At 37.4% G+C, this 27097-nt stretch overlaps 1 protein-coding gene across 6 annotated transcripts; it reads right to left on the reverse strand.

Annotated features, from left to right (window-relative positions):
* Nucleotides 1–66: 66 nt before the first annotated feature.
* On the reverse strand, nucleotides 67–16666 carry TMEM196 (transmembrane protein 196). 6 transcript variants are annotated; one of them, XM_052695417.1, is made up of 5 exons: nucleotides 16333–16666; nucleotides 6903–6959; nucleotides 5091–5345; nucleotides 3197–3270; nucleotides 67–912 (listed from the first exon to the last, which is right to left on the reverse strand). In XM_052695417.1, the coding sequence occupies exons 1-5, from the start codon at nucleotides 16477–16479 to the stop codon at nucleotides 906–908; spliced, it is 540 nt and encodes a 179-aa protein (XP_052551377.1). In that variant the 5' UTR covers nucleotides 16480–16666; the 3' UTR covers nucleotides 67–905. The 6 variants fall into 6 exon arrangements, with proteins under 6 accessions (XP_052551377.1, XP_052551376.1, XP_052551375.1 ...); XM_052695416.1 differs by having other exon boundaries at nucleotides 16321–16666; XM_052695415.1 differs by having other exon boundaries at nucleotides 16315–16666.
* Between the last annotated feature and the right edge of the window lie 10431 nt (nucleotides 16667–27097).

The following is a 27097-nucleotide window of genomic DNA, read 5'->3' on the forward strand; positions in this document are numbered from 1 at the left end:
TGCAGTACTGCAAGCCTGATGGTAAGGCCTTGCTGACCATTCTAGCAAGAAAAAAACTCTCAAAAATAAATGTTTTGGATTTCATTTTATTTGTCATCTTTTATGAACAAATTAAGAAATATACTTCATTCACAAATTGGAAATATTTACAATTTCTTTACAACAAGGCATTGTTGAGGTTTTGATTTATGGCATTCTTAGAGCATTCTGTCTTTCAAAACAAAGACATTGGCGTTGTTTTCAGCACACTGTTCATTTACACTCTGCATGTGAAATGGGAGCATTTTGGAAGAGTAATTCGCACTCTCTTTTTGATACAATCTACTGGGCAAACAGGCTGGATGCATTTGCAGTGTGAAAAGGAGGCTTGTGCAGATGTGTTGCTGGTACCATGCCACATGATCTGAAGCCACCATATTACACCAGATGCTGCTGACTGCAGAGGACAAAAAAAGTTCTCCAGAGCCATCCTTCCTCTGCCCTTTTCCATTCTCTTCAGGAATCGTGTGGTTGGGTTAGGTGTGGTATAGTTACGTTATTTTTTTCTGGTTTTTGAGTCTTCATAAGAAGAGTCTTGAGAAGTCTATTTCAAATACTATCACAATTCTGAACAGTTTTTCAGACAAAGAGTATCCAGGAAGTGAATAAATACTGTATATCCGCAAAATGTTTAGGAGATAAATTTTGAATATGTTTCTAAAAGGGAAATGTAACTGTGCTGTTCTGCAGTTGTGACACTTGAGCCATAAAAGCTAAGATAATTCCATTTTCTCAATTTCTGGAAGTCATTTTTATTTTCCTGAAGAAAATTCTAAAACCATTTCATTCCACGGAACTTTAAAAAATCTCTTAGTATACGCTTCCATTATAAATGAGATGTGGGCCACCATTGCTTAGGTTGTCTGTCATTTCCTGCAACAAGAAAAGAAGAGATTGATACAAATTACAATTAGCTCACAGTGTTTGGAATTTAGTTCGCTAAGGTTGGAATAAATACTGCAATTCTGAATGCCAAACATTCTGAAAAACTACATTTTTTATTTAGCTTTGTAAATTTTACTTTAAAGGAAAAATAATCTTCATATGTAAATTAAATACATTGGAAAGCTTCTTGACTTGTTGATACTGATTGAGTTGTACATTACTCTCAGACCGTGTATAATGCACTGATGGCATCCCTGCAAGTTTTGTGACATTGTCCTTTGAAAGTGCATCAACTCAAACTTGTGCAGTGATCTACAAAGGAACAAAACAGTAATCAAGTTTTCATTCAAACCTTTTTCCTGTGCTGACATACTGCAAACAGATACCTTTTGATACCAGCTGGGATAGACATTGTGTCATGTAAATCTATATCCAAAGAAGACCCAAAGGGCATTGATGCCTGGGAGAAGACAACTTGTCTTGGGATAGGACTGATTTTGGTTTTCGCTTAATTTGCCAGGCTACAATTTTAGCAATTCAGCAGTTGCTCTTCAAGTGGCAGTTGAGTCATCCCAAAGAAAGGTGACCTGCTCATGAGACAGAATCCTAAGGCACCTAAGCCAGGATTTGTTTGGAGTTAGATTTTCTAACTTTCAAACTGTGGTTCAAACCATACCTACTTAGCAGCTGTCTAAACCCTCAGATGACTATATTCATTAAGCACTTCTCTAACCTTCAAGGCTGCTAATCTTCGTGGAATTTATGCCCAGAAATGCCTGATTTTGAGCAGTCCTAAGCCTGTTTCACAACAAATTGAATTAGGATGCGGAAATAAATTGACCTGTTGCTTACATCCAGTGACAGATCCCAGAGAACATCCAACAGTGCAAATGAGTACATATAAATATACAGTTTGGGCTATTCTTTTTAAACTTAGACAGGTAAGGTAGAGGTACCACTGTTATGTTGGTTTTAAAATATTTGCTTGAGAACCAGTAGCTTTTCTCTGCATGGAAATATTGAAATTCACCTCTTATACTTCTTAGGTATAGTTGGAGGAAATGTTGAAGAAAATAGTTGTATTTTTTGCCCTTCCTATGGAAGTTTCTGTCAAGAAAATAAAGCAAGAATCACTGGGCTAAAAAAAGAAAAGGGGAAAGATAGGAGGAAAATCCCTGATTCTATTGTACAGTAGCTGGTAAATTTGGTAAAGATAATGCAATTATGGGGCCTGGTTTTTATTCCCAATTGGCCCCTTTCTTTTTCTCCTTTTAATCCACTTATTGCATTTATATATAGTATGGGAAGCACAGGCCAGAACTCAAAGTTTCACATAAAACTACAATTTAAAATAGATTACAAAGCATAATTGTTCCCTTTATGTTTTCTGAAAGAAGAGACATACTATTCTCTACATAGTAAACTTAGGGCCATGAAACCAAATGAACAAGGCAATCAATAGTTTTAAGATTCAAATAAGAGAAGGCGTATAAACTTTCCAAATTATGAGCATTTTCTATCACCCAGATCTCAGTTGGGATACTGATGCTAGGTATTTTTATATGGTACCTTCTTCTCCTTAAAAACTGGAAACATCTAGAAAACATTGTTTTCTAGATTCCTGTCTTGAGGCTACCTGCTCAGAAACAAGGCAGTACAGCTGTCAGCTTGTAGGTGCCTGAAACCTTTGTCTGTTATAAACTGAAGTTATTGGTCAGCTGGGAAAGTAAGCAAACACCAGTGTCATTTAATATTAACTATCAGCCACAAGTAAAAAGTAATTCTCTGTCAGAAGGCTACCCAAGAGTGAGTGGCAAAATGTATGTTTCCTTTTGTCAGTTTTACCACTTGAATTCTTTGTAGACATTAGCTATTCAGATATCAGCAGAACTTCAGAAAAAATTCAGAACCATTTATTTTCCCCAATATTTCTATCCTCAAAAATAAAAGTACTAATAAATTAAAAGATGTTGCTGAATTTAAGAAATGAAGGAGCACACAAATTAGAAGCAAAGTGAATCAATGGTGGCAGCATCCAAATAAGAGCATTTGGATGTCTGTAACTAGGGTGAATATTTTAAATACTCAACTTACTTCCAGATTGTAGCATTCACCACGTAGAATTATGTCACCACTTGGAAGCACCATTCCTGACCCAGAGTGACATCACAGCATCAGCCAACTTTGATTAGCTAAAACTGTGACTTCCTCTTAGAGAAGTCACTTCCTGAGGTGACATAACAACGTGGTAGCTCCCTAGTGGTCAGCGTACCTTGGAGGTAACTCTGGTGTCGGGGGAATCACCGGGCAGCTGGGCAGGTCGGTTATTTCAATACCCCTCAATCTCTAATATAAATATAACAATTATACAATAAATATAGCACAAACAAAAATACACATGCAGTACATGTCCACATTACTGTATATCAGTATAAATATACAAAAAAGTTTTATATATAAAACACTAAAACTGTTTTTTAAATTAAAGCCTAATTTAGTATGACTTTTTAAGTTGTTTTCATTCTTTTCTAAGAGCATGCCTTGAGCTAATGTACTCAGACCTGCCAGCAGCAGGCAGTCTGCAGTCTGTAGGTCTGAGAAGTCCCAGATTACATCAACTATACATGCATACTTGATTCTACACACATGCAGCGAGTCCACCACTGGTGGAGCTCATTTCACATTCACTGAGCATGTGCAAAAAAGTTGCTCTGCTCATGCATCATGGTCCTTCATCCAAGGTAAGTGGGCATCTGGCAGTCCTCACAGCTACTTGTCTAAAACCTCAGTAGATCAACAGGCAAGCAAATGGGGCAGAGAACTACTGCTATACGTAGTCACCTCCAGCCCAAATAGATAGGGTTAGCAGTTGCTTGCTTTCTGAAAGACATTTTGCCAAGACATTTCTTTTGTCTATACCTTTCTCTTTTTGTCTCAGATGGGCTCCATCTTTGTCCTTAATGAGGTAAGAGCTTCCTTGAAAGGCAGGATCTAGCCTACTGTCTGCAAGACCATGATAATATTTGCCTATTTAGCTTATCAGAATTACGCTTCATTTTAAAATGAGAAGGAGAAACATATTTCTTCCCTAGATTTTATGTTGTCTTGTTTTATGTTGCTGCTGTAGCCTATAATAAATAATTTTAAAAATTTGTTTCAAACATTTTTTAAGGTGAATTAATCTGAATTTCTGCTTGGATTTTCATTGCAGATAAAAAAATAAAAAATTTAACAGTGACAAGTAATGTTTACTTAATGAACAATTAGTTGCTATATTGTGATCAGGGGATCTGAGAACATTCTAAGCTCTGAATGAATTAATCCTCGCACTAGTATTCAGAGATCTCAGTAGTTGAACGTAGCTGTAATGTGAACTGGCATGTGGCAGCTTAGATAGGCAGTCCACATGACTGCTGTTCATTTCTCTAGTCATTTCTCAAATGAAAGTCATTCAGTACTAACCTAAAACATGAAGAAGAGGATGTCAGTAAACATCTTACTTCTTGAAAATGAATCAGATCCCTAATTTTAATTGCTTATTTCAAGAATTACATTAAATTTATTTATTTTTGTCCTTTTATACTCAACTTTACACTGTGGTAAGCTTCCTTTGAGCAGAGAAATGCAATAAACACTTGGTGCCACCGCAAATCAGACCAGTTTGATTTAGGTGTCTAAATATGCCCTTAGGTGCTTAGTTTTAGTCTTCTAGGTTTGTGAGATACGGCTTTTGTGTTTAAATGACCTACATTATAAGCTGAGTACTTGGGAGAGGAAGAAATTTATTAAACCTGGAAGCATGCAATGATGTGGTTACAGAAAGCGTTCCGTGCTTTTTCACAGTACAGTACATGATAATCCATATTAATAAGGCTTCCAATTATTTATGATGTGCTATATTTAGCAGCTGAGCCCCTAGATAGCTATACAATGGAATTGTGTTGAAAATGGATGTACTTCATTGAAATGGATGTACTGCAAATATACAGTACCTAAAAATAGCTCCATATAATGCAACGTAATAAAGCATACACAGAATGGCAGTGTTTCATTTCTCTCTCATATAAAACTAAAAATTGAATACACTTATTGCCAATTATATACATTAACACATATAGTAGTTTTTTAAGGGAAGCAGAACAAATAAAGAAAAACACACAACTCACTTTTTCTGCCATTTCATGGGAGTGATGCAATGAATGTTCTCTTTCTGAGAACATTCGCCTTTGTTCATAGCTGGCTAGCCGACAAGTGAGCCATGAAGAAAGGGTGCAACCACCAATTCCAATGCATGCAAGAGACATGGAGGCAAGATGCAAAGAATAGAGAGCAGACGACTTCTTTGTGAGAGCACGAAGAAATTGAAAATTTAAAATTCCTCCGATTAGTCCACAGATGCAACAGGCAGAAAAAAGTATCATCTGTCAGGAAAGACGAGAGGTTATGTCACAGTAACATTTCTCAGAGACAGGTTCATTCATATAAGAAATGAGACCGGCTAGGACTCTCACTAAGATTCAGTTTGTAACTCCCATAACTCCCACAGAACTCCAAGGGAGTACAGTACTATTATGTACAACAGTTAAGACTGATATTGCATATAAGGTAAAGTTTGGTAGACTAAGTTGCCCATGCTAAAAAAATAAATGAAATGACTACTAGGATACAAATCTTCTGATTTCCAGTCTTTCATTCAGGGCAGGAATGTAACAGAATACATCATAATTCTCTATTGTGCAGTTTCTCATTCACAAGTGAATGCCTCATGTATTTGTGCAATTCTCTCTTGTTTGTATAACAACTGTCTGTGCCTCTTTGATTCTAATTTGTTCAGTCTAACACCAACTTGCAGACATTCTACAGTTTTTTTGTGGGGGCACCAGATGTGTTTAATGTGACTGTGCTGGACGAGGAAACAACAGAAATTTAAAAATTTAGGCATCTCTACTGAAGTACAGAGTGGACTACATTTATTTATTTTTTTTTTTAATGTGGTTAAAACGCTTTTGGGAAGTGAAACAGGCTGCAATTATGGAAACATATTTAAAGACCTCATTACTATAATCACAAAGATGCCATATCTGGTTCAGGATTCTTTCAGCCACAAATAACTTGAGGTCAAACGACCTTATTATGGGCCTGTTGCTAAATGATTGCCTTATTCACGTCCCCAGATGTTGATCTAGATGGGCCTTTGATATGTCTCAGTATGATTTTATATGCCTACTTACTTAATATTAAATAAACAGTTTAATGGAGCTTTGCAAACTATTTCTGTGCTCAACTGAGATGAGAATTTTGTCAGGGAGGTAACAATCAGACTCTATTATGCAGTCCACTAGGAAGTGACTACTGCTTGCGACCACCAGAACAGACAGCCTTGGGGAAATGAGTGTGGTCAACATGTTTTAAAAAAATGACACTGTAATTGGAACAGACTTTGGAGTAATTCATTGGTATTCAAAAATAGTAAGAGAGAGATTGATTCCCTTCACACACTTGTTTTACAAGACTTCCACGTGTGCCCAGCAGGACATCAAAACTGACTGAGAATTAAAGCCAGACATTATCACTTATAATAGGGTTGGGTCTTTAACATAAAGACAAAAGGTGTGCAGTGACAAAAGTCCTGTTTCAATCTTTACCAAAGAAGGAATGAAAATTCAATAATTCAGTCCAATGTTCAATCCTCTTTCTTGATCTGTCATAGATTTCTGTCAAGAATTTTTCCATCCACACAGGGAGAATTAGGGATGTATAGCTTAAATAGGCATGACATAAATATGCCATTTCAGAACTGCTTTGTATTGCTTGATGAACCCAAGGTACTGATTGCTTTCCTTGGACTGCTGCCTTGCAATGTTTACTGATTTTTTACCTGAAACACTTGGAAACAGTAAATCTCAAGTAGAAAGTTCAAGTTACATAAGTATGACTTTCAAATACTTGTGTATTATATATGTACTGGAAAAACTTACGATAAGTCCGGATTTTTTTTTGGCACACAATATTCCACATATGCCACAAAGCAGAAACTGAAAAGAAAAAAAAGAAAAAAACCAACACAATTATTTCATCATTAAGGTCTCAAATTTAAATCTTTCTGTGTTGCTATAGTGGTGACCACAACAGTAGGTTAGGCAATGATCATAGTTGTCAGCATTTTCATTACAAACCTTGTATTTCAGGAAGATATATCTCAGCTTTAAACACACTTATCCAAGCAGAAACTAGATTGAGAAGGCAGATTGAGGATGAACATAAAAATATAAAAATAGAAAATAAAAAAAAGCTTCATAAGGTAGTGATTGCTGATCCAAATCCTACTTCATCTACTTTCAAATCTACCTAATGCCCTAATCCTGAGGTGTGAACTACTGAGGGATCGTGTATGGATTCTTGTCCTCAAGACAGTGGAACTCTGGACAAGAGTACAGGTCAGTCAACTTGGCAGGTGCAAATGTAAACACTGAGGACATCTGTTGATGTGGTTACAATGAATGTGCTGTAGAAATTGTTTCACATTTTAGATAGTCCTTGCTGTGGGAAATAGCATGAAGGTATCTGTTCTTTTTCATGCATTTCCCTTTTACAAACAGATCTGACAGTTACAACATCAAGCATTAGGCAAAATTTGATTAACAAAACCAAAGATACTCCCACACCAGCTGATCGTTATGAATAAATTTTAATGTTTTTTAATGACCTCTGCCGAAGACCAGTAACATTCTCTAATGTCTCTTTCTCCTCCTGTAGAAAAGTTTCAGAATAGTCCCTGAAGGCATAGTCAAGGCAGAAACACCACTAATTGCATGAAAGCAAGAACTTCTCTAGGTGTTTGTAATTCTGTCAAAAGATTGCTTCGATACCTCATAAATTCCATGGTTAAGAAGTCCATACTACTTATTTTCAATAAAACTAACCCTATGTCTTTACCAGAAGTAGTTTTGTAGTTTTAAGATTGGATTTTTCCAAATCCTTTTTACTCTGAGGTTGTATTTCTAGCAAAAAAGCTTCAGTTGACCTTGTCTGAACAGGCCTGGCTATTGCATAAGCAGTTAAAAAAATAAATAAAAATTGTTTATATACAGCATATATATGTATATATATATATAGCATATATATTTTATTTAGCTTTCAAAATTTTGCAGTATCTCAATTCTCAGTTGAGGATCTGCTTTAATATACAGTTTATCTCACTTTCAAATTAAGTTGTTCATGCATGTAGGTAGGTAGGTAAGCCTTGAGATGTATTTTTACTCTGAGTTTACTTGGTTTCCCACAGTTAATATATTTAAATGCTGCGTGTTATTTAACGGTCTGCTATGAATGGGATGTATGGCATATGGACATAGAACCAATCTGGTCATAGAGAAGGCTGGGTCATGTACACCATGGCACTGGGTGGCTCAGGACACACACAGCTGATAATTGCTGCTAAGGCTGGAATAATAATAATAAAAACAACAGCAACAAAAAACTAATATGAACAACTGTCATTTTCCCACAGGCAAAAGAGCTCTTAACTAGCACACCTGCTTTGTAAGTTTTTACTCGAGCTTTCTGTAAAGTTTTAAAATTTCACTCCCAATTCACTCCAAATCACCTTTAAGCAGTACTGCATACTTATATTACCTAGAATATTTCCCTGTTGAAATCCAAAGAATATTGAAAAAGGTGACCAGCAAGGTATAAGATGCTGGTGTCCAAAAAAATGAGTGATTATGTTATTCCATAGATATTGAAGTATTTGAAGGGACTACCTGGAGTAAGGTTTTACTGTGTCAGTCTCTAGTTTCTGTATGCACTTTCTTTCTCTGTACAGCTACTATATATACACAAGAAAAAAAAATATAAATAAGAAATGCAACAATATAAGAAATAAGATGTTCTGCATTGAAAGAACGGTTGGACTAGATGATCTTACAGGTCCTTTCCAACCTTGTGATTCTATGATAACTCAGCAGAGAACTCAAGGGAATTGGTTATCCCTGGTTCTCTAATATTCTTCTCTGTAAGCCTATAAAAGCCATGCCTAAATTTTAGAATTCATATGATTACAAGACAAGCAAGTTGTAAAACTGAATGAACTAGTGAGCATGAACATACTAAAAACCATTGATTAAAAACATTTGGGGAGTAGCAAAAGATAACTATTATCTATTGTTATTTTGTGGTTTTGTATTATTTTTTTTTAGATAATAGTGGTGAGACATGGAAACGGACTGCCCAAGGAAGTCGCTATCCCTGGAGGTTTTCAAGAAACATGTGGATGTGGCATTGTGGGAGGTGGCTTTGTGGACATGAGTTGACAGTTGAGCTAGAAAATCTTAATGATCTTTTCCAATCATTAATTCTATGATTCTATAATTCCCAGAGAAAAGTTTTGTTCAAAAAACAATATGATTATTTATTTATAAAAGTAGTTCTTTTTTCTATTAAAAACAATGGATGAATTTGAACTACATCAGGCAATTAAACCTCATGCAAAGCTTTGAAAATGCTTATCCCTCTCTTTGGAGGCTGTAGAGAATTCTGATCTACTAGGAAAAAAATGGAATGTTGCTTGAAAGAAAGAAAATTAGTGACACATGGAGCACAAGAGCACTGCTCAGAGTTGCCTTAGCCAGGCTTCTCAGTACAAAGACCTTTAGAAAAGTTAGGAAGTCAGACAATATTTTGTGATTGACTGTGATAATTTCTTTTTGACAGACCAACTAACAGCTCTGGAATTTTCTTCTTGGTGCTATAGTAATTTTCTGTAACATTTTTGAGGTCCCAGAGCTATAGTCAGCACTAGTGAAAAGTAGATGGGAAAAACTATTCTGACTCTTTCTACCACAAAAATACTGAGTACACATCAGTCTCAAAAGGAATTTCCTGTGTTTGTTCTGGTTTATCTTTTAGTTTTGAGTTCTTCTCTTTTATAATACTGCCAGCTGGAATACAGCCATCAGGAGCTCTGCTGTATTGCCACTCCCTATCTATTCCTGATAATCTTGAAATATTTCACCTTCAGGTTGGTACCATAGCATTTAAACTTGACTTGTAACTGTTGACTGTGGTTTATGCATGCCTAACTAATACTGTCATATTGAGGAATTGCTCCCTTCTACATGAGTATTGATTATATTCAGGCAATTTACCAACCTCTTGGACTCTTTAAAGTAGTTACATTTTCTAACTATGTCAAACCTGAAGTAAGTTAAGGCAAACAGACTTGTGTTAAAATACAGTAAATCAGGAGTGGAAAAGAAATATGTCATCGAAGATAAGCTCCTTATAAAGACTGATCAATTGTTCAAGTGTTAACTCATACTGCAAATAAGCCTAAAACATTTCATAAAGGATAAGCCAAATGAATAAACCCTCCAGGATGCCTTGGAAACTAGAGAGAAATGTTGAAGCATGTTTCACAGTTGTACCTTGTTTTAAATTTTATTTTGTGATTATAATTCATCAGAAAATTCATAAGAGAAAAGATCAAAACCTCACTTTAAAAAAATGACATATTTCACTATTTGCAAGCAATTCCCATTATTTCTGGGGTTACTTTTGCTTGCAGATTTAGTCATACCTGCCAAAATACATGATATTTCAGGTTAAGATTATCAGAAGGAGGCAGGGACTGAATGTATAACAGATAAAAGCAGAATCTCCCTTGGATGATTGGTAAAAAATTCAGGGAAAGATATCACAAAACATAAAAGCTTCTTAGACTCCTTTTGAATCTCAGTAGACTGTGAGAGCTTCACTCCCACTTCCAATGAAAATTTTCTAGGAACCTAGCAAAGTCAGAGTCCTCCTGTTAGCACAGGTGTGATTGCAAGGTGATGCACGGTCTATGTGCCTGTGGAGACTTTACCACTCACCTTACAGCTGCGCCTGCTTCTATTTAATATGCATATTTTAAAATCTCTCTTTTGGCCTGTTGAAACTTAGAATAAAGAAACAAAGACCACCCAGAGAAGGATAATGTATATTTTAAGCTTGCTTTAATATATTTTATATTAAATTGGGCTTGAAACAGAAGCTCATATCCAAACACCCAGAAATTTTGGTAAGGAGGCTGAAATCTTAATTTAGATTCAAGTTTTGTGACTTGGATCAATCCCTATTTCATATTCTCTGAAACAAAAGACTTGGCCTCATTCACTTTTCCCTGGAAAAAGAAGCTTTTCTTACTTGCATTCTGGAAAAAAAAAAGATTCAGTTTCAGTTACATTTGCGGAAAGCAAAAGATTTGATGACTTCCATCATGCAGAAGAAAATGAACTGCTTGTACACTTCATGTTGAACTTCATTGGAGGAGGAGGCAAAAGTAGTGGTGAATAAAATTCCTCTAGGAAAATAAACCGTCCATGGAAACTTTCTGGAGAGATAAAGAAAAGAGTCAAGAAAACCTGTTGAACATAAGGACTGCTTGATCACCAGTTATTGCTCGTGACAAAGAAGCACAGACTACATCCACCGAGTGGAGAGCCCTCTGGCATTTTTGGTCATCCATATGTATCTGATGAAATAGAGGAAATTATTTCAAATCTGTGTTGGATTAGTGTTTCCTTTCATCTGGTTTTAGGACTTCAGAGATGGTTTAAAATTGGGAAATGTTTTTTAGAAGAACTCAGGGAAATTTAGAATTGAGTCTCTGAAGCTGAATGTCTTCCTGCCATCAGTGATTCACAAAATATCTCGCTGTCTGGAAAAACTTCTCGGCACAAAAGAATACTTAATTACTTGTTCAGAGCTTACTTTGGAGTAACAGATATTAAATGATTTTTAATTACGTTGTTTTCTATCAAACACTTAGAGTATGACTGCTTTTTTCTCAGCAACTAATAAATTAAGAATTATTCCCTGCAGGTTAATAGCAAAAGATTTCAGCTTATACTTAAGTCAATCTATATTCAGCATTCAGATACTCCTAAATACAAGCCAGGCAGTAGAAGTTTGTGTGAACAGATCATCTTGCAGATTGGTGTGTGCTTCTGGGAGGTCTGAATGATAAAGAAAATCTGCTGAAAGACTCCTCAGCTGGAGTGAATTGTACTGCTTCCATGCAAGGCAAGAAGCTTCTACACTTGGTACACCCTCTCTTATCTACAGATACAGAAGTCTCTCCAGTTCCACTAAGTTCACTGACAGTGCTCCAATTCATTTCATCAGGATAAGGAGCCAGCCAGAAATAGGGTCAATTTGATGAAAATTCAGTACATATGTTGAAATACAGTAGGATCACAGCTGCATTTGGTCTGCATGATAAACAATAGTGTGATTTTTCTGTGTTCTTTAAAAACAAATAAAAAAAAAATTACTAGATGTTCTTTTCCAAAAGAAACTTGGCAACAGTAAGAGCTAAATGCAAAAATGAATGTTTTAAAATTTTAGACCACCAACATTATTTAATAGTCCAAAGTGATACTCCTGCTCTGGGAAAGTTTCCTACTGATTGAACCTTTCTCTTTTCCTTCAAATCCTGGATTTAAAAAAAAAAAAAAAGTGCTTTAAGTGCCAATTTGGAGCAAATTTCTATAGCTAAACTGTAAATGCACATTTTTAATGGATGGAGAATTCTACAGTGCTACAATCAAGAATTATGGGAATATCTGGTGCTACAGATAAACATCCAGAGATTGCATATTGATTAAATGCATTTAGGATTTATCTCTGTAAGTGAAGAAGCTGTCTCTCTGAGGAGCGTAACCAGAAGTGAAACATCAAGTTTCTCTCTTGTAAGTGAATATAGATGGCACATTTGGCTGAAGATGTGGCTTTTGTCTCTTTCTTTCTCAGGAAGAGTCTTGTCTGTAGCAAAAATTTGTTCATCATTGAAGAATAAAAGAGAATTAGAGCCATATATGTATATGTGAGTATATAAATAGTGACAGTGATGCAACTACTATGTTCCAAGTATAAATGGGCGAGTATAGGACCATTTAAAAAATATATATGAATACGTTTTGAAATATTATCTTTTTTTCTTCTTCTTCTATTTATTTATTTACTTAGTACAAAAGTCTTTGCAATGGCTGCTGTCATTCTTGCTGTGTTAGTGGTAGTGGCTCAGCATGCCCCTTGGATGGATCGTTTCTATGGTACACCACATAACTGAATTGGAATGGTAGATTTCAGAACTGTGCCTCAATCTCTAGTTACAGAAATTTGGGAGGCTTGTGGAGTAGATTATATCAAGGCAATCATTAAAAACAAACAAACAAAAAAAACACCAGAAAGAACATCCAGAAATCAAGAACATCTTAAGAGACTTTGGACTGTATGTTATTTTGGTAATTTATCATAGAATCATAGAATTGCTTGGGTTGGAAGGTACCTCAGGGATCATCAATCTCCAACCCCCCTGCTGCATGCAGAGCCACCGACCAAATTTAGCAACCATGGCCAATTTTCAAAAGAACAGATTGCATATAATGTAAAAGAAATTAGATATTCATCTACACGTGCTCTGGAGAATTTGCTACAGCTGTTTTATTTTGGCTTCTTTTTAAACAACTCTTAGCATCTTAATCCACTCAACTTAAATGAGAACAACAAATTTAGAATCTATTTTCCCATTTCCATGCATTTTTTATGTAGACATTCTCTAGGCTTTCCATTTCTTCATTATTGTCTACTCCATTTTCTCAGGCTTCCTCATAAATAATGCAGAGCATGCAATGATCAGAGCACTTGAGCCTAAGCTTAACTTCACTTGTATCTAATCTCATGGGTGAGATTCACGTGTTTAAAGTAAGGTGTGTTAGTAAATTATCTGGCTGAATGAAGATGATGAACAAAAATAACTACTCTTTAAGAAAAAAGCTAATGTATGTCAAATAAAAGACATCAGAGGGAGGCAAGTATAACACAGAATGTGTATGATTTTAAGATTCCCAAATTTTAGGAATGCAGGCTAAGGTTTCCATGGTGATGCTATCTTCATCTGTTTTGTTATGAACTTGGGCCTCTGCTGAGTTCCACCCACATCAGTAAAAAGCAGAACAGGGTCAAAAGTTTTAAGTATATTTTCAGGTAAATTACTACAGGACACTGTTCCACTTAACTCGAGTGTTGGTTTGAATCCTAACATATCAAATGTCAGTTTTTCCACTGATGTCACTTTCTTTTTTTTTTTCATTGTTCGTTTCTCCAAGGAAAACCCTGATTCAAGAATGTTAATCAGAAAAAAATAAAAATAAAAAATAATTACATACTTCATGCAAGACATATTCTTTATACAGCCAACATGTGTTCAGTGTAAGTGAATAGAAAGGTGAGTTATGCCATTTCTGCAGCATCACAGTTCTGGGGATCGTGTAAACAAACCTTTCTCCAGTTCTTTTGACTTAGACCTAAGCATCCCTGCAGAGCAGTAGGTCTCTGGCTCTGTTCTTGTCCCATCTCAACTGCCAGTCTCTAGTCAGGACACATCCTTACAGCCATTTGAACCACTTGAGTGATACAAAGAGGATGCAACCATGTGACAATTTAGACAAAGGTCTCTAGCTCAATGCAAAGTAAGTAAGCCTTTATGATGTGTAATCCCAATCTACATACTGCTGATTTCTTATTTTCTTTACTACACACAACATAAACTACTTGCTTTTGCTGTACAATTTCTTTGTGGCCTCCTCCTGTCTACCCATCCTGCTGACAATGGTCAAACAATTGATGCCTGTCTGTACTGTCTCTGACTGTGGGCATCCTTCACCCAGGTGTTACACATTCAAACAAATCTCTTTGGTTTCCCTTCCATGGCTCCACATTCACATACGGGCAATTTTCTATAATCACCTGGAAAATCACTTCATTGTTTTCTATATTACCTCTCTCTAAATCTCTACCTACAAACAGCTTGAAATCAGTCAGGCTGCTGATGTGCTAATGCAACCACCTGTTATACCAATCAATTTTGATTTGTCCTTTAATTCTACAATTGTCTCTTTCTTTGTTTGTAAGGTTCTTGGAGACAATATCTAATACAACAGAATGTTAGTCTGTGTCTACTACAAACTGTGGGATAACAGAAACCGTAAAAATGAATTAAGCAATTGTGCAGGAAATGTGCATTGTCATGGAATGGTATCAGCTGTGATTGCATTGTCACAAAATGCAATCACTGCATAAAATTCTGATCTCACTGACTGGTCAGAATTCTCAGAAGCCAGGATGTTATCTATGTTTAGATCCTCAGATAGACACATTTTTGAGTAATCTTTTTTCTTCATCAACAATGGTCAGAAGCCTTGCTTTTAGAACTGATTTTGATAATAACATTACCTGCTGGCTGGTCCTAAATCACTGTGTCTTCATTCTCATATCTCACCTACCTGTTCTGTAATGCAGAATTATGTGCTTATGTACTGCCATAGATATCTATGAGTGTTGTCTATAATTAATAAGTATTGACAGTGAGAATATTACATGAAGCACTCTGTCAGAATTAATCTATAAATCACAGGAGGTTACCCTGTTGAATAACCCAGAATTTGTTGCACTTAACATCTCATCTCAAGCAATGCAAAAAATGTTTTTAGAAATACTGTTGTTCAATCCAGGCTGGCAAAACAAACAGACAAACAATTTTTGGAGTTCAAAAATGCCCACTCATGTTCAGGATGAATTTTCAATATTACCTACTCTTTTCTCCCTAAAGATACATAACAATTCGGAGGAAAACACTTCCTAGAAGCATGTTTATCTCAAACTGAAGAATTAAGAAAGGTTTTTGAGAAGTGAGAAATGCTTATTATTAAGGATGTGGTTCTTCTCTGTTATGAACATGCTTCTACTATTAACCCATTCTTGCTGCTTGATATTTGTGGTCATTTCATGAGAAGCTCAGGGTGCCCAAATCATGAGAACATCTTTCATTTTCCTTCCAATTTCGACTTTCTCTTTTCCTTCCAGAAGCTCAAAACTCACAACTTGACATTATTTTAAAGCACTTTTTGACAGTCTTGCCATAAGGAACAGGGCTGTTCTTTTTAAAAAACAAAGCTCTTAATTCGAAGATTACAAGCTATGACCCAGGCTCCTTAATGCTGGAAGCTCTTGAGGTATCTGCCAAGTGTGAGAATGGGTTCACAGAAAGTTCAGTTGTTTACAGCAAAATAATAATAATAATAATAATAGGGAGAAAAAATAAATCTGAAAAAAAAAAGGAAAAAAGCGAGAAAGAAATGTTCCCATGCCCCGACACAGACACATCTCCTCCCGCCGTCCCGCGCCCCTCCAGAATGCAGACTATACCCCATGCACATCGGAAATGGACCCGGCGCGGCTCCCGGAGCAGCATGCACGCGCGGAAGGGAAGGGAGGGGTCGGGGGTGCCTCCGCACGGTCTGATTATCACCGTAAAGAGTTAAAGAGAGAGTGAAATGGCTAACGTACACACACCCCGCTCCATACCGGAGAAGAGTCTCCCAGTTGAGGTTTATGCTCTGTGAGGACCAGGCTGAAACTGACCGCCCCCACGGCCACGCTGGACACCCCTAACCCTATCTCCAGCACGGAGAGCACCAGGAGGCTCCCGATGATCTGGCTGCTGGTGCACATCCTCCCTCGGTCATCCTTCCTTCCCGATCAGCCGGGGAAACCGCGCCTCCGCCTTCTCCTCCGCCGCTCCCGCGGCCCTAAGTCGCCCCCAAACTTTTCTTTCTTCGCCGGCAGCCGGGGCGGAGCGGAGCATCCGCGACAGCCGGGTGCTGCCGAGAGGCGGCGGGGCGGCCCCGGCGCCGCGGGGCCCCGCGTAGAGCCGCGCAGCGCCGCGCAGCGCCCGACCGGTAGCGAGTACGGCGGCGGCGGCGGCGCGGAGCTCTCCAAGGTGCCGGGCCGGCGGCGGGGACAGGGCGCCGCTGGCGGCCGGCCGGGCAGCGCGGCGGTATGCAGCACCACGCTCCTCAGGGGCTGCGCCTCCTCCGGAAAAGTCGACCTTGTCTGATCGCCTCCTGCGCTCACATTGAAATGACCTCACTGAGATTTTTTTATTTTTTTTTAGTTTCTCCCCCTCTTTCTCTTCCTGGGTTGGGGGTGGAAGGGAGAGGAGCGTGGCGAGCCCACAGCAGCTATATTTATGTATGAATCTAGACCCAATGCACAGGCGAGGCTCTTCGACAGCCCCGCCCCAGGTGCCACGGCACCTTCCTCTCGTCCTCCCCCCGGCACCCGGTTCGAACACGTCCTCCGTCCCGCAGTACTTGCACAATAAGTGAGCCCCCTGGATGGAGTGCACGTAGGCCTCTCTCATCCGAGGGGCTTCTATAAAAAAGCAGGAGGAAGTCCATCTTTCCTTTGTATGAGTAAAAGGACTGGAGTCTATCATGTCTTACCACTGAGCAACTCTCAGATCTCTTCCAAAATGCTGCTGCCAAAGTAGGCAACTGCTGTACACAGTCCTGTCACTCCAGCAATGGCCAGAACTATCTCAGTCCTAAAGTAAATGACCAGCAAAGCAAAATATAATATGAGATCAACAGCCACTTATTGAGCTATTCTGAATTACTTGGTACCAATCTCTATTTCTGTTGCTCTTCTACAGGGAAGGCTTTGCCTCTCTTACTGCAGTTTCACAACTGAGATTTACTGTGCAACATGGAGACATATAAATACTAGTCTAGAATGTGTGCTCTCATAAATATGGATAATCAGCTTGTGAATTGTTCACCTTAATGGGGCAGAAAGACTACATGAACAATTCTAACCCCATCATGCTTCAAAAACATCAACATCCTGCAGGATATAGATTTTTTTCTCGGTGCATTATTTTATTATATTGTTATTATTAACACAATATATATGGAGCTATTCTCTGTAGGCAAAAATGGAATATTCTTAACCTGTAAGGAAACCCTATATTCAGGCATAAGAACCCAGAATAGTAGTCTAGACATACTCCCCTTTTGATGGTACAGTTTGGAGGCTAGAGTATAAAAGTAGCAGGATCTTGATATCTTGTTTCTGTCTTGTGCTTTGGAAAGACATCCATTCAATCACTCTTATAAGAGGAGAATAAGCAGTACACGTACATTATGCACACTTGAGATTCACCAATACAATCCAGAGTTCAGATCTCATTTGTTGAAATCTTGCATACCTAATTGCTGTGAGTGGACTGGGCTGACATCAGTCTGTCACCATGTCAGTTGTTAATATTCTCTACATATCCAAGATGGAAAGAAAAGTCTCTTTTCATTAAGATCTCAATGTTTTCTACTTTAAAACTTTAGCTTTTTCATATTTTCTTATTTTCCCAATTCACAGAAGCAAGGTAAGCGACTACTTCCCTACCTGTATTGTAGTTAAAGCTGGATTATCCCCTTTTCATTTCTTGTGTTTTAAATGGTACCTGACATCTCCTATCATTAAAAAATCAAGGCACAGCATAAAAGTTCCTCAGTTACTATATTTATGTGGGAGGATGTAGAAAGCACAGATTTTCAAGTACCCACATGGGTGTAGGAAGGTGTTTCTGCAATGACAGTATCCTTATTATGTCAGATTGTTATAGACGTTAAAGTGTCCTAAGGTGCAACGGTTTTACTGCTCAGAGTATATTTTACCAGGACTATAATAACCATTGGTGATAAGAGAGGAATTGCATAATGACAGATATAATTAATATATTTAATACTTCCAGCCAGAGAGTACCAGGGTAAAACTCATGTGACAGAAATAAGATTTCCATAAACAGCTTGTTTTATGTAACATTTCCACTTCAGTCATAATAAGCTGTCAGAAAGATGGGGGAAAGAGACCTTGTGAAAAGTGTGTCCTAGATGGTGATCAGTTCATGTGACACTTGTTTCAACAGGGATATAAAACTGGAGTCCAGTGACAGGAGAGGAAGAGCTGTGGGTGCTTGCTTTCTAATCTGCAGACTGCAGGGAGGTGAAGAGCTGAGCGAGACCTCAGTCAGAGTTAATAAGACTGGCCAGGAGGAGCTGTGTGAGTTATCTCTGTTTTGCACCTTTCAAATAAAGGCAGGAAGGAAGTGTAATATTCTAATCATTATCTTTTTAAAATGAAAAGATACAGTCTTTGTCCATGTAATCATTTTAGTTTGTACTATGGTGTTGCATTGTCATTATGTGCTGATCTAGGCAATTAACTTTACACATGGGACTATTCATGCATACATTTTAGCACATGCTTACATCTTTACGGCATTAAGGAGTTCTTTTCCAGGGTTATTTAACAGCTTACTGTCTCAGCTGGCTCATTTCAAAACATTTCCTTTATTTCTGTTTCCCATAACAAAATGGTTATGATGAAATAATAAAATAAAATAAATCATTCAATGTGCAGAGAAGTTTTCATTACAACTGCTGACAGTTAAACATTGAAATCTCATCTTCAAAGTAAAATTAACTACAGTCAGGAGGACTTCGGATATTTTTTTAATTTAAACTGTTGGATTCAAGAACAAAAGTCATCAATCTTATTCTTCTTGACTTCTCTGAAGGAAAGCTTTTTCCAATTTTTTATCATTGGAGGTTTTTAAAAATAGTTGATGACCAAAAAAAAATCTAGTCACACAGTGGAATGAAGAGTAATTGGATGACAGTGTTGTAATGAAGAAATAGAACTCAAACTATGAAGTTTCAGTTTTTGTGGCTTTGATGGCTGAAAGGTGGAACACTAAGAAGATTATAGGCTGTCCATTGCAGACAACCATTTTTTGAGCATGTGATAGAGTTGCTTTGCACAGCTGAATATACCCTGTAGAAGTGGTTGAGTTTATTTACTCCGTTATTTAATGTGTCTCTAAAACAAAGATCATTATTGTGAATAAGAACAGGATCCATATCATTGAATCAGATTTCTGGCCGTTAATCCAATCCAGCTTCAGTACATGGAGAATAAAATTGTAACTCTATAGGCATCTCATGACCGCATAGTGGATACAGTTCCAAGAAGGGAGGTACTCACTCCCTAAACATTAGATTCTAGTATTTAAGTGTTATATAGCAATACTGGGTAAATAAACAGAAATGTGAGTGGCTTTTGAAGCTGTATTACTCTTTTAGTTTTTGTATATTCTTTTCTAGCCCCTCCTAAGGAATATCAGTTCCTAAATGATTGCTACCAAGATATTTACAAAATGTAAAAATGTACAAAATGTAAAAATTCAGCCTCAGGGACAGCTTGCAAATCCTCTTCTTTGACAAATACTTTCTGCTTTCCCCTGGTTTATAAGATTCCATCTCTTTACACTGATTTGTCACCTGGATCCCTTCAAGTAAGTTTTACAGAAGCAAAAGCAGTGAAAATCTGTACTCTAATGGTTTTCAAGTGTTTGGGGCAATATACTGCTTTGTATTCTACAAAGAGATAGCCATTGATTTCATTCTAGAATCAGTTCTATCAGTTGAATCCTATCTACAGGAATGTGTACAAAACAGCCTTTAGAACATTCCTCCTTGTTTTCATAAGAAATTAACTCTTAGTTTATTTTATACCTTAACTTGTTCATACTTAAAACAAGCATGGCTGATGTTCTGAAACAGGAAGCAAAATTCCATCAGAATTTTATACAGGAGGAAAAAAATCACTTGTTTTCAGGTCTGGGTTGGATAGTGAAACTTGGATGGGCTCTCTAGTCCATCTCTAGTCCAAGCTAAAAGCAGACACGAATTAATTTTTCCCCAACTTAGTCCTACCTACCCCTTGTGGTCTGCAATTAAGAGAATGCCTGTTTCCTGAAGACACTTTTTTTCTAGCTTGATTAGGAAGGGTCGTCCTTCAGCAGAGCAGATCAAGAATCTGTGTACAAATTTTAAGTCTTCTGTAACTCCTTGAAGGAGCATTCAAGTGCATGTGAAATTATTTACACCCATGTTACGTGTCAGTATATGAATCACAGGATCTTTAAAATGATTTACCTAGCAGCATGCTTAAAGTCTGCAGCTGAGCTGAGAAATTCTTCCATACAACATCAATATCCTGTTAAATAGGTGCCACATTGATATGGTTTCTGGGGAAACAGCAAGAAATTATGATAATCAGAAAAGGCTACTGTTTTCCCAAGAACTGTGTTATCTTGGCTCCACAGCAGATAATACTATGCCAGTGGAGCCCCCTGGATGCATTCACAAGCAGCAAAACCATGTTCTTCCAAAATCTCTAAACATTAATATGATATACAGGACAGAGATTTCTGATTGAACAAGTACTCTGTTACTAACACAGATTTATTCATTGTAAAACTAACCCTATCAATTTCTTGGTGCAGTAGCAACATGTTAAACAGGCTTTCATAAGGAACTGGGCAACATGAAGTAGATTAAACGATACTAGGTAATGACATTAGGCTGAACTTTATAGACCCTTCATTTCTGTTTCACTTAAGAAGATGTGACCAACATTGCAATCTGGGGCAGAATGGAAGCCTAGTTGTCCTGGAAACTGTTTTGAATTGTGCAGTCCAGCATTGTGGACTTGCTAAGTATTTATGAGATAATTAATAATACATTTACCATCTGAGGAAAGACAGGTAAGCTTTTGAATAGGGATACGGGGAAGCCCAGCTGTATCCACTTTCCAGTGGCGATCTCATAGCAGTTTCCTTTGAGAAAGAGCACTCTCTACTTAGGAGGAATTCATTTAAGCTGCTGGTAGAGGGTTTTCTGCAGCTAGTATCCATCTAAGATAGTATCCTACTGAATAACATCTGGATGTATGGAAAAATGGTCATTCTATGCAATTACCACAGGATTAAAAATTAAAGAAGAATGAAAAAAATTCTCTCAGCTGTGGAGAACAAAAACTTCCAACTATCTGCTTTTGGGGGGCAGAAGTAGAGAGGACTGAGGACTGACAAGGCTGGAGGCCTGTAACTTCTAATTTGGAGCTGAACTGTTATTTTATGCTAATAAGCAGAAGGGAAGAACATTCTAATGGAATGGCCCGTGTATGTTTCCACGAGGAAGGAGGGAAAACTGAATCAATACTCATTCTCTTAATAACGTTGGCAAGCATTGCATTTCTCCAACAACTTTTTCCTTATTCTGGGAATAATAAGTGCAATTTTGTGATGATGACAACAGATCTTGTTGAAAAAGGGTGAGAAGAAGGCCAGAGAGGGATTTCCAGAAACTGACAAAGATGTAAAGCATCACCAGCGTTCATAGGGGGTAGAGTGTAGGAAGAGTTGGTGTTTATTTTTGTTGGCTGGAGCTGTGGGAGAGACAATGGGACAGCTTGGTAGAGCATGAAGGGAAAATGAGAGTGCCTGGACAGTAATGCAGGTTCTCCTTGTCTCTTGCTTATCCTTCCAAGCATGCACAGACTTGCTACAATGCCAAGCCCTTACACATTAATGCTTTCAATATGTGAAGAGAAGAAAAGTTGATATTGCTCTTTCCACAGGAAGGGAAAAGAAGAAATAACATGGAATTAGAATGGAATAGAGAATTTAGAAATGCTTTGCTGAGGACTATTCATTTTGATGTCAAAGCCTCACAAGTTAAAATGTGTTGGGGCAAATACTGCCTTGCACAATCTTATATGTTTATCAGCAGGAACAGAGATTAGTGTTGATACATTCAGTCCCTGTTTCATCTGGCATACATCTGACTAAGTAATGTGCTCCTCAGCAAGTTGATGACTTACACTATTATGTGTGCTGTTCCTGAGAAACCAAGGCAGGAACAGGGTCCCAAAGCAAAGGAGTGAGTCCTTGTTGAACTCTCCATATTTTCTCTTACATGTATATTTGCAATTCACATCTTTAAGGTTTATTAGAAGGATAGGATAATCTGAAATAGTCAGCATGGGAAAAGAAGATATTTATACCATCTCCAATCTACATCAGAAAGAGATCTCCTATGTAGGACCTTTGCTGTGAAACTGTAGAGAGGTGTTATGGAAGCATGTAGCAACTCTAAAAAGAGGGAAGCTATTGACAAGCAGTGCCTTCTTATACACTGCCCAGTAGTCATTAAATATGTTGATACAGTCTTGAAATTATTGTACCCTATGTAATACAGTATTGTACTGAATATGAGCATACAGAAATCACCAGCTACAGCTCCTAGCCAGGCCACAAGAATCTCACTGACATCTTCTGAACACATCTTATATTCATCTTGTCGTCTGTGACAGAATGAGCAGTTTTTAAATGACATTTATGCTATCTGATGCATCTGTTTGCTAAAAATCTCCACAGATTTGTTCTTTTGATTGGGATAAGCGTGCTGATCCAAAATAAAAATGGAACACAAATCTTTATCCCAAATAATTAGTTCCATGTAATGCCCAGGAAAAATCCTGACATAGTAATTTTTTTATTTTTTTTTTTAAGTACATTAACCTTGGGTGTTCAAAACAAAGCAGAAGTGAGATACCATCATTACTGTCTTGCTGTATAAACAGAATTTATAAACAGTCTCTGCAGGATAGTAAATTAAAGTGCTCCTTGAATTACATGACTTACATAATAATCTGACATTCTGCCATTTTTCAGTTGCTGGCCTTCATTTTGTGGGGTAAGTTTCATGTCCCACAGAAGCCATTAAAACAAGATTTAATTAAACTCTCCCAATCTGAATACAGTGAAGATGTTTTCTTACTGTAATAAAGCATTCTCAAATCTAAAATGTCAAGAAGCGAATGTTGAACAAGAAGCTCAGTAAAGTATACAACTCCCATCATTTTTTAGAATCTTGCAGTGCATTCAAGTAATAAAGGTCAGAAAGTATTCTGACTAATATCAGACATATCAAGCATGTTCAGAACTCACCTTATGAATAACAGTTTCCTGAATGAGGATGTATCTAACACATGTACAACTAAACGTGCCCACAAGGGCTTTGCAGAATTAGTTTTAACAGCCTCCGTCATCTAGATTAACAAAGCTCATATTTGCTGAAAAGGGAGCGTGTCCTGTATGAAGGCTAGAGCAAACTTGCACATGTTAAGTGTCCTAATAGACTGCACAATAGGGGTTTACACTGCTGCAGTAATTAGGAATAGTGCCAGTCCAGAAAGTTGCTCTTCAGTATCTCAGGCCCAGTATCTGTTCCCATTTTTTTTGGCATCTGTTAGAATGTAAAAATAAGCAGAGTCCAGGCTCCAGTTTTTGCCTTCTCATATTCTTTGGATGAGTCATGAAGGAGATAACAAGGAAGAACCTTGTTAAGAGCTTTAACCTGAAGCCTGTTAGGATGGTTTTGCAGATGAATAAGGAGAGTGGTTATTTCCCCTGTGCCAACTCTCTTAATTAGATCAGAATATATCTTCTGCTGAGTAATTTTTTTTTAACTGCTGATGCATTGTATTGAGCAAAGTCATTCAGCATGGCGGATCTAGACTGTTACTTGAGGAAATTTGGAACTGGATTTTCTTTCATTGCATTACACTTTTGCAAAGCAGTTGTAAAATCTTGTAACCAAGGTGAGTAAAGAAAAAAAATCCAAAAAATACAAATTAAAATTGAAAGTATTTAGTGACTAAAATTGAATTTTTTCAATGTTGGGCAAAAGTAAGATTGAGTAGTTTTTAAGAAAAATTTTTCCTTCAACCATACATGCCTATAGGGTCCTCTTTTCTATTCCAAACTGTAATGATCACTTCTATAAGAAACATAGCTTGGAGAAAGTGAGAAAGTAGTCACAAATGGTAATCTCAGGGGTCAGTGAGTTGAAGGAGTGATTTGTCAACATGCTTGAAAATCAGTTTTTCTTGGACTACACCCAGCATACTGTTAGTTTCTGTAACATCTGATTTTATTTAAGAGAAATAGATCTGATCCAATTTCTTGTCTAGTTGATAAAAATCTTTCTACTGCAGAAAATACAAGTTGAATTGAGCATAGCTGTTTATTCTCACTTGATCAATATATGGAAATAGCTTTTAAAGATGAAACAACAGAAGGTATCTTCCTAGACTAAAATCCTACTGAATCTATGTGTAAAACTGAGCCCATTTTGGTGAATAATTTGTAATTATGACACTTCAGCAGCAGCAGATAGAGTTTAGGTGCCACAATATAGGAAGGACAAAATTATTAGAGAGCTAGGAGGGCTACAAATGTGGTAAGGAGTCTAGAGGGCAAGGTGTATAAGAAGCTGCTGAGGTCCCCGAGTTTGCCCAGCCCAGACGAGCTGAGGGGAGGCCCCATGGTGGCTGCAGCTCTCACAGAGAGCAGAGGGGAAGCACTGAGCTCTGCTATCTGTGACAACAACAGGACTCAAAGAGCTGGCATGGAGCTGTGTCAGAGGAGGAGCAGGTTGGATATCAGGAAAAGGTTCTTCATCAAAGGGTGGTGGGCATGGAACAGGCTGCCCGGGACTGTGGTCACAGCCTCAATTCTGATAGTTAGAGAAGCATTCAGACAATGCTCTCAGACATAGGATTTGAATTGCGATTCTTTGTGGAGCCAGGAGTTGGACTCCATGGTCCTTTGATTTCCTTCCAAGTTGGGATATTTTGTGACTCTGTGGTATCTGAGACACTCATTGCTAGAAACACAACTTAAGTCCTCCAGACTGTTGGTTAGTCCTTCATGCATTTGTCTCCCATGGGTTTCAATCAGATCAATTCACACTTATCAAAGAAACCAGGTCTTACAATCAGAATCTCTCCTCACTTGGATGCTGCTGCTCTTTGTTTGAGGATAGCTCTGCTTGCACAGGTAAGAGCTAAATCACCACCTGAACGTAGTGGAAAAAGATTAATTTAGATTTGCATCTGAGTCTGAATGCTCACTACAATTATACTGCATTCTTAGTCAGCTTTCTGACTCTTTCTAATTAAATGTTAAAAATAACCACACATCAAAGGAAGTGCAGTATTCCTTAGCTAAATTCAGTGATTACTTTAGTAGCATTTTAACCTGTGCTAAGGAAGAAAAGAATACAGCTCATCAAGAAGTACTGAGCAACATCTTAATCGCAATTGTTTCAAGACAAAATACTAAGGGCACAGGAAGGATTACAAATAATGATCTTAAAACTACATCCATCTGGCAGCAATTACTACAGTTGAGAAATACAAAAAAACTCACCTTTTCAACTAGCAGAAAAATGACCAGTAGCTAATAGTAAAGTCTGATTTTATAATACAGCAATATTGTAAAACAGTCATATTAACAATATAATTTTCACTTCTGCTTAATGTTTTATGTCTTGAAAAGGCAATCACAGATCTGAGTTTTGGTTTCTGATTCAAAGCTCATTCCTCAACACATGTTCCTGATAGGTTTTTTAACACTGTATTATTTCAGTGTGATAATTACAATAAAATATTTTAAAAACTGCACATTAATGTATGAGTATTTTTGAGATTTTTTGTTAATATCAGCATAAAATAACTTTGGTTGGAAGAGACTTCAAAGCCCACCTAGTTACAACCTACCTGCCATGAGTGGGGACATCTTCCACTGGATTAGGCTGCCCCATCCAATGTGGCCTTGAACACTTCCAGGAAGGGACATCAACATCTTCTCTGAGCAGCTTGTTCCAGCACTTCACTGCTGTATGAGTAAAGAATTTCTTCCTAGTTTCTAATCTAAATCTATTCTCTTTCAAAGTCCTATCACTATTAAAGAGTCTCTCTCCATCTTTCCTATAAGTCCCTTTTATATCCTAAAAATATTAGGCCACCTAAGAATATTTAGCCAAAAATACCTTTTCCTCCTTGCCATGGTACCTCTTCCTTCATTAGAATTCTAGAAATAACTGTATGGATTTCTGATTATTCTTCCACGATATTTGGAAATTGTGAAGAACAGACAATACATCACTGAAATAAGTGTATTTTAATTGTTTCCTATCTAATGTCTTCAAATCAAATTCAATATAGATCAAACAAATATATTGCTGTCACGTACAGAATTAAGTAGACTTAAGTACTGAGTAAGTTAATCTATTTTAAATCTGATGAGGCTGAAATAAGGAATGTAACCCAAGAATTTAACCTGTGGGAATAGATATGAATAAAAGCATTCCATACCCTTATTTTAACTAGAGAATAATTATGGTTTTTAACTTTACCTACTGCATCACATACACCTCTTCATTCCCCAACTGTTTTTTTGAGTTGTAGTATCTCAGGGAAGAACATCACCCCCATTGTCATTCATTCTTCATTTATGATTCCTCTTATGGCATGCATAGGTTACAAAGAGCAGTAAGGAATTTACAGACCCATATAATCAATGGATACCAAGATGTTA

Source organism: Tympanuchus pallidicinctus, unplaced genomic scaffold, assembly GCF_026119805.1.
Source record: "Tympanuchus pallidicinctus isolate F22 unplaced genomic scaffold, pur_lepc_1.0 scaffold3, whole genome shotgun sequence".
Taxonomy (NCBI): Eukaryota; Metazoa; Chordata; class Aves; order Galliformes; family Phasianidae; genus Tympanuchus; species Tympanuchus pallidicinctus.

Coding starts and splice junctions, on each gene's coding strand:
- TMEM196 (XM_052695415.1), bottom strand. CDS start 16,479: ATGTGCACCAGCAGCCAGATCATCGGGAGCCTCCTGGTGCTCTCCGTG. Junction 6,960..16,314: donor CGGTATGGAGCGGGGTGTGT/GTACGTTAGCCA, acceptor TTTTCTTTTCAG/TTTCTGCTTTGTGGCATATG. Junction 3,271..5,090: donor CCCATGAAATGGCAGAAAAA/GTGAGTTGTGTG, acceptor TATTTATATTAG/AGATTGAGGGGTATTGAAAT.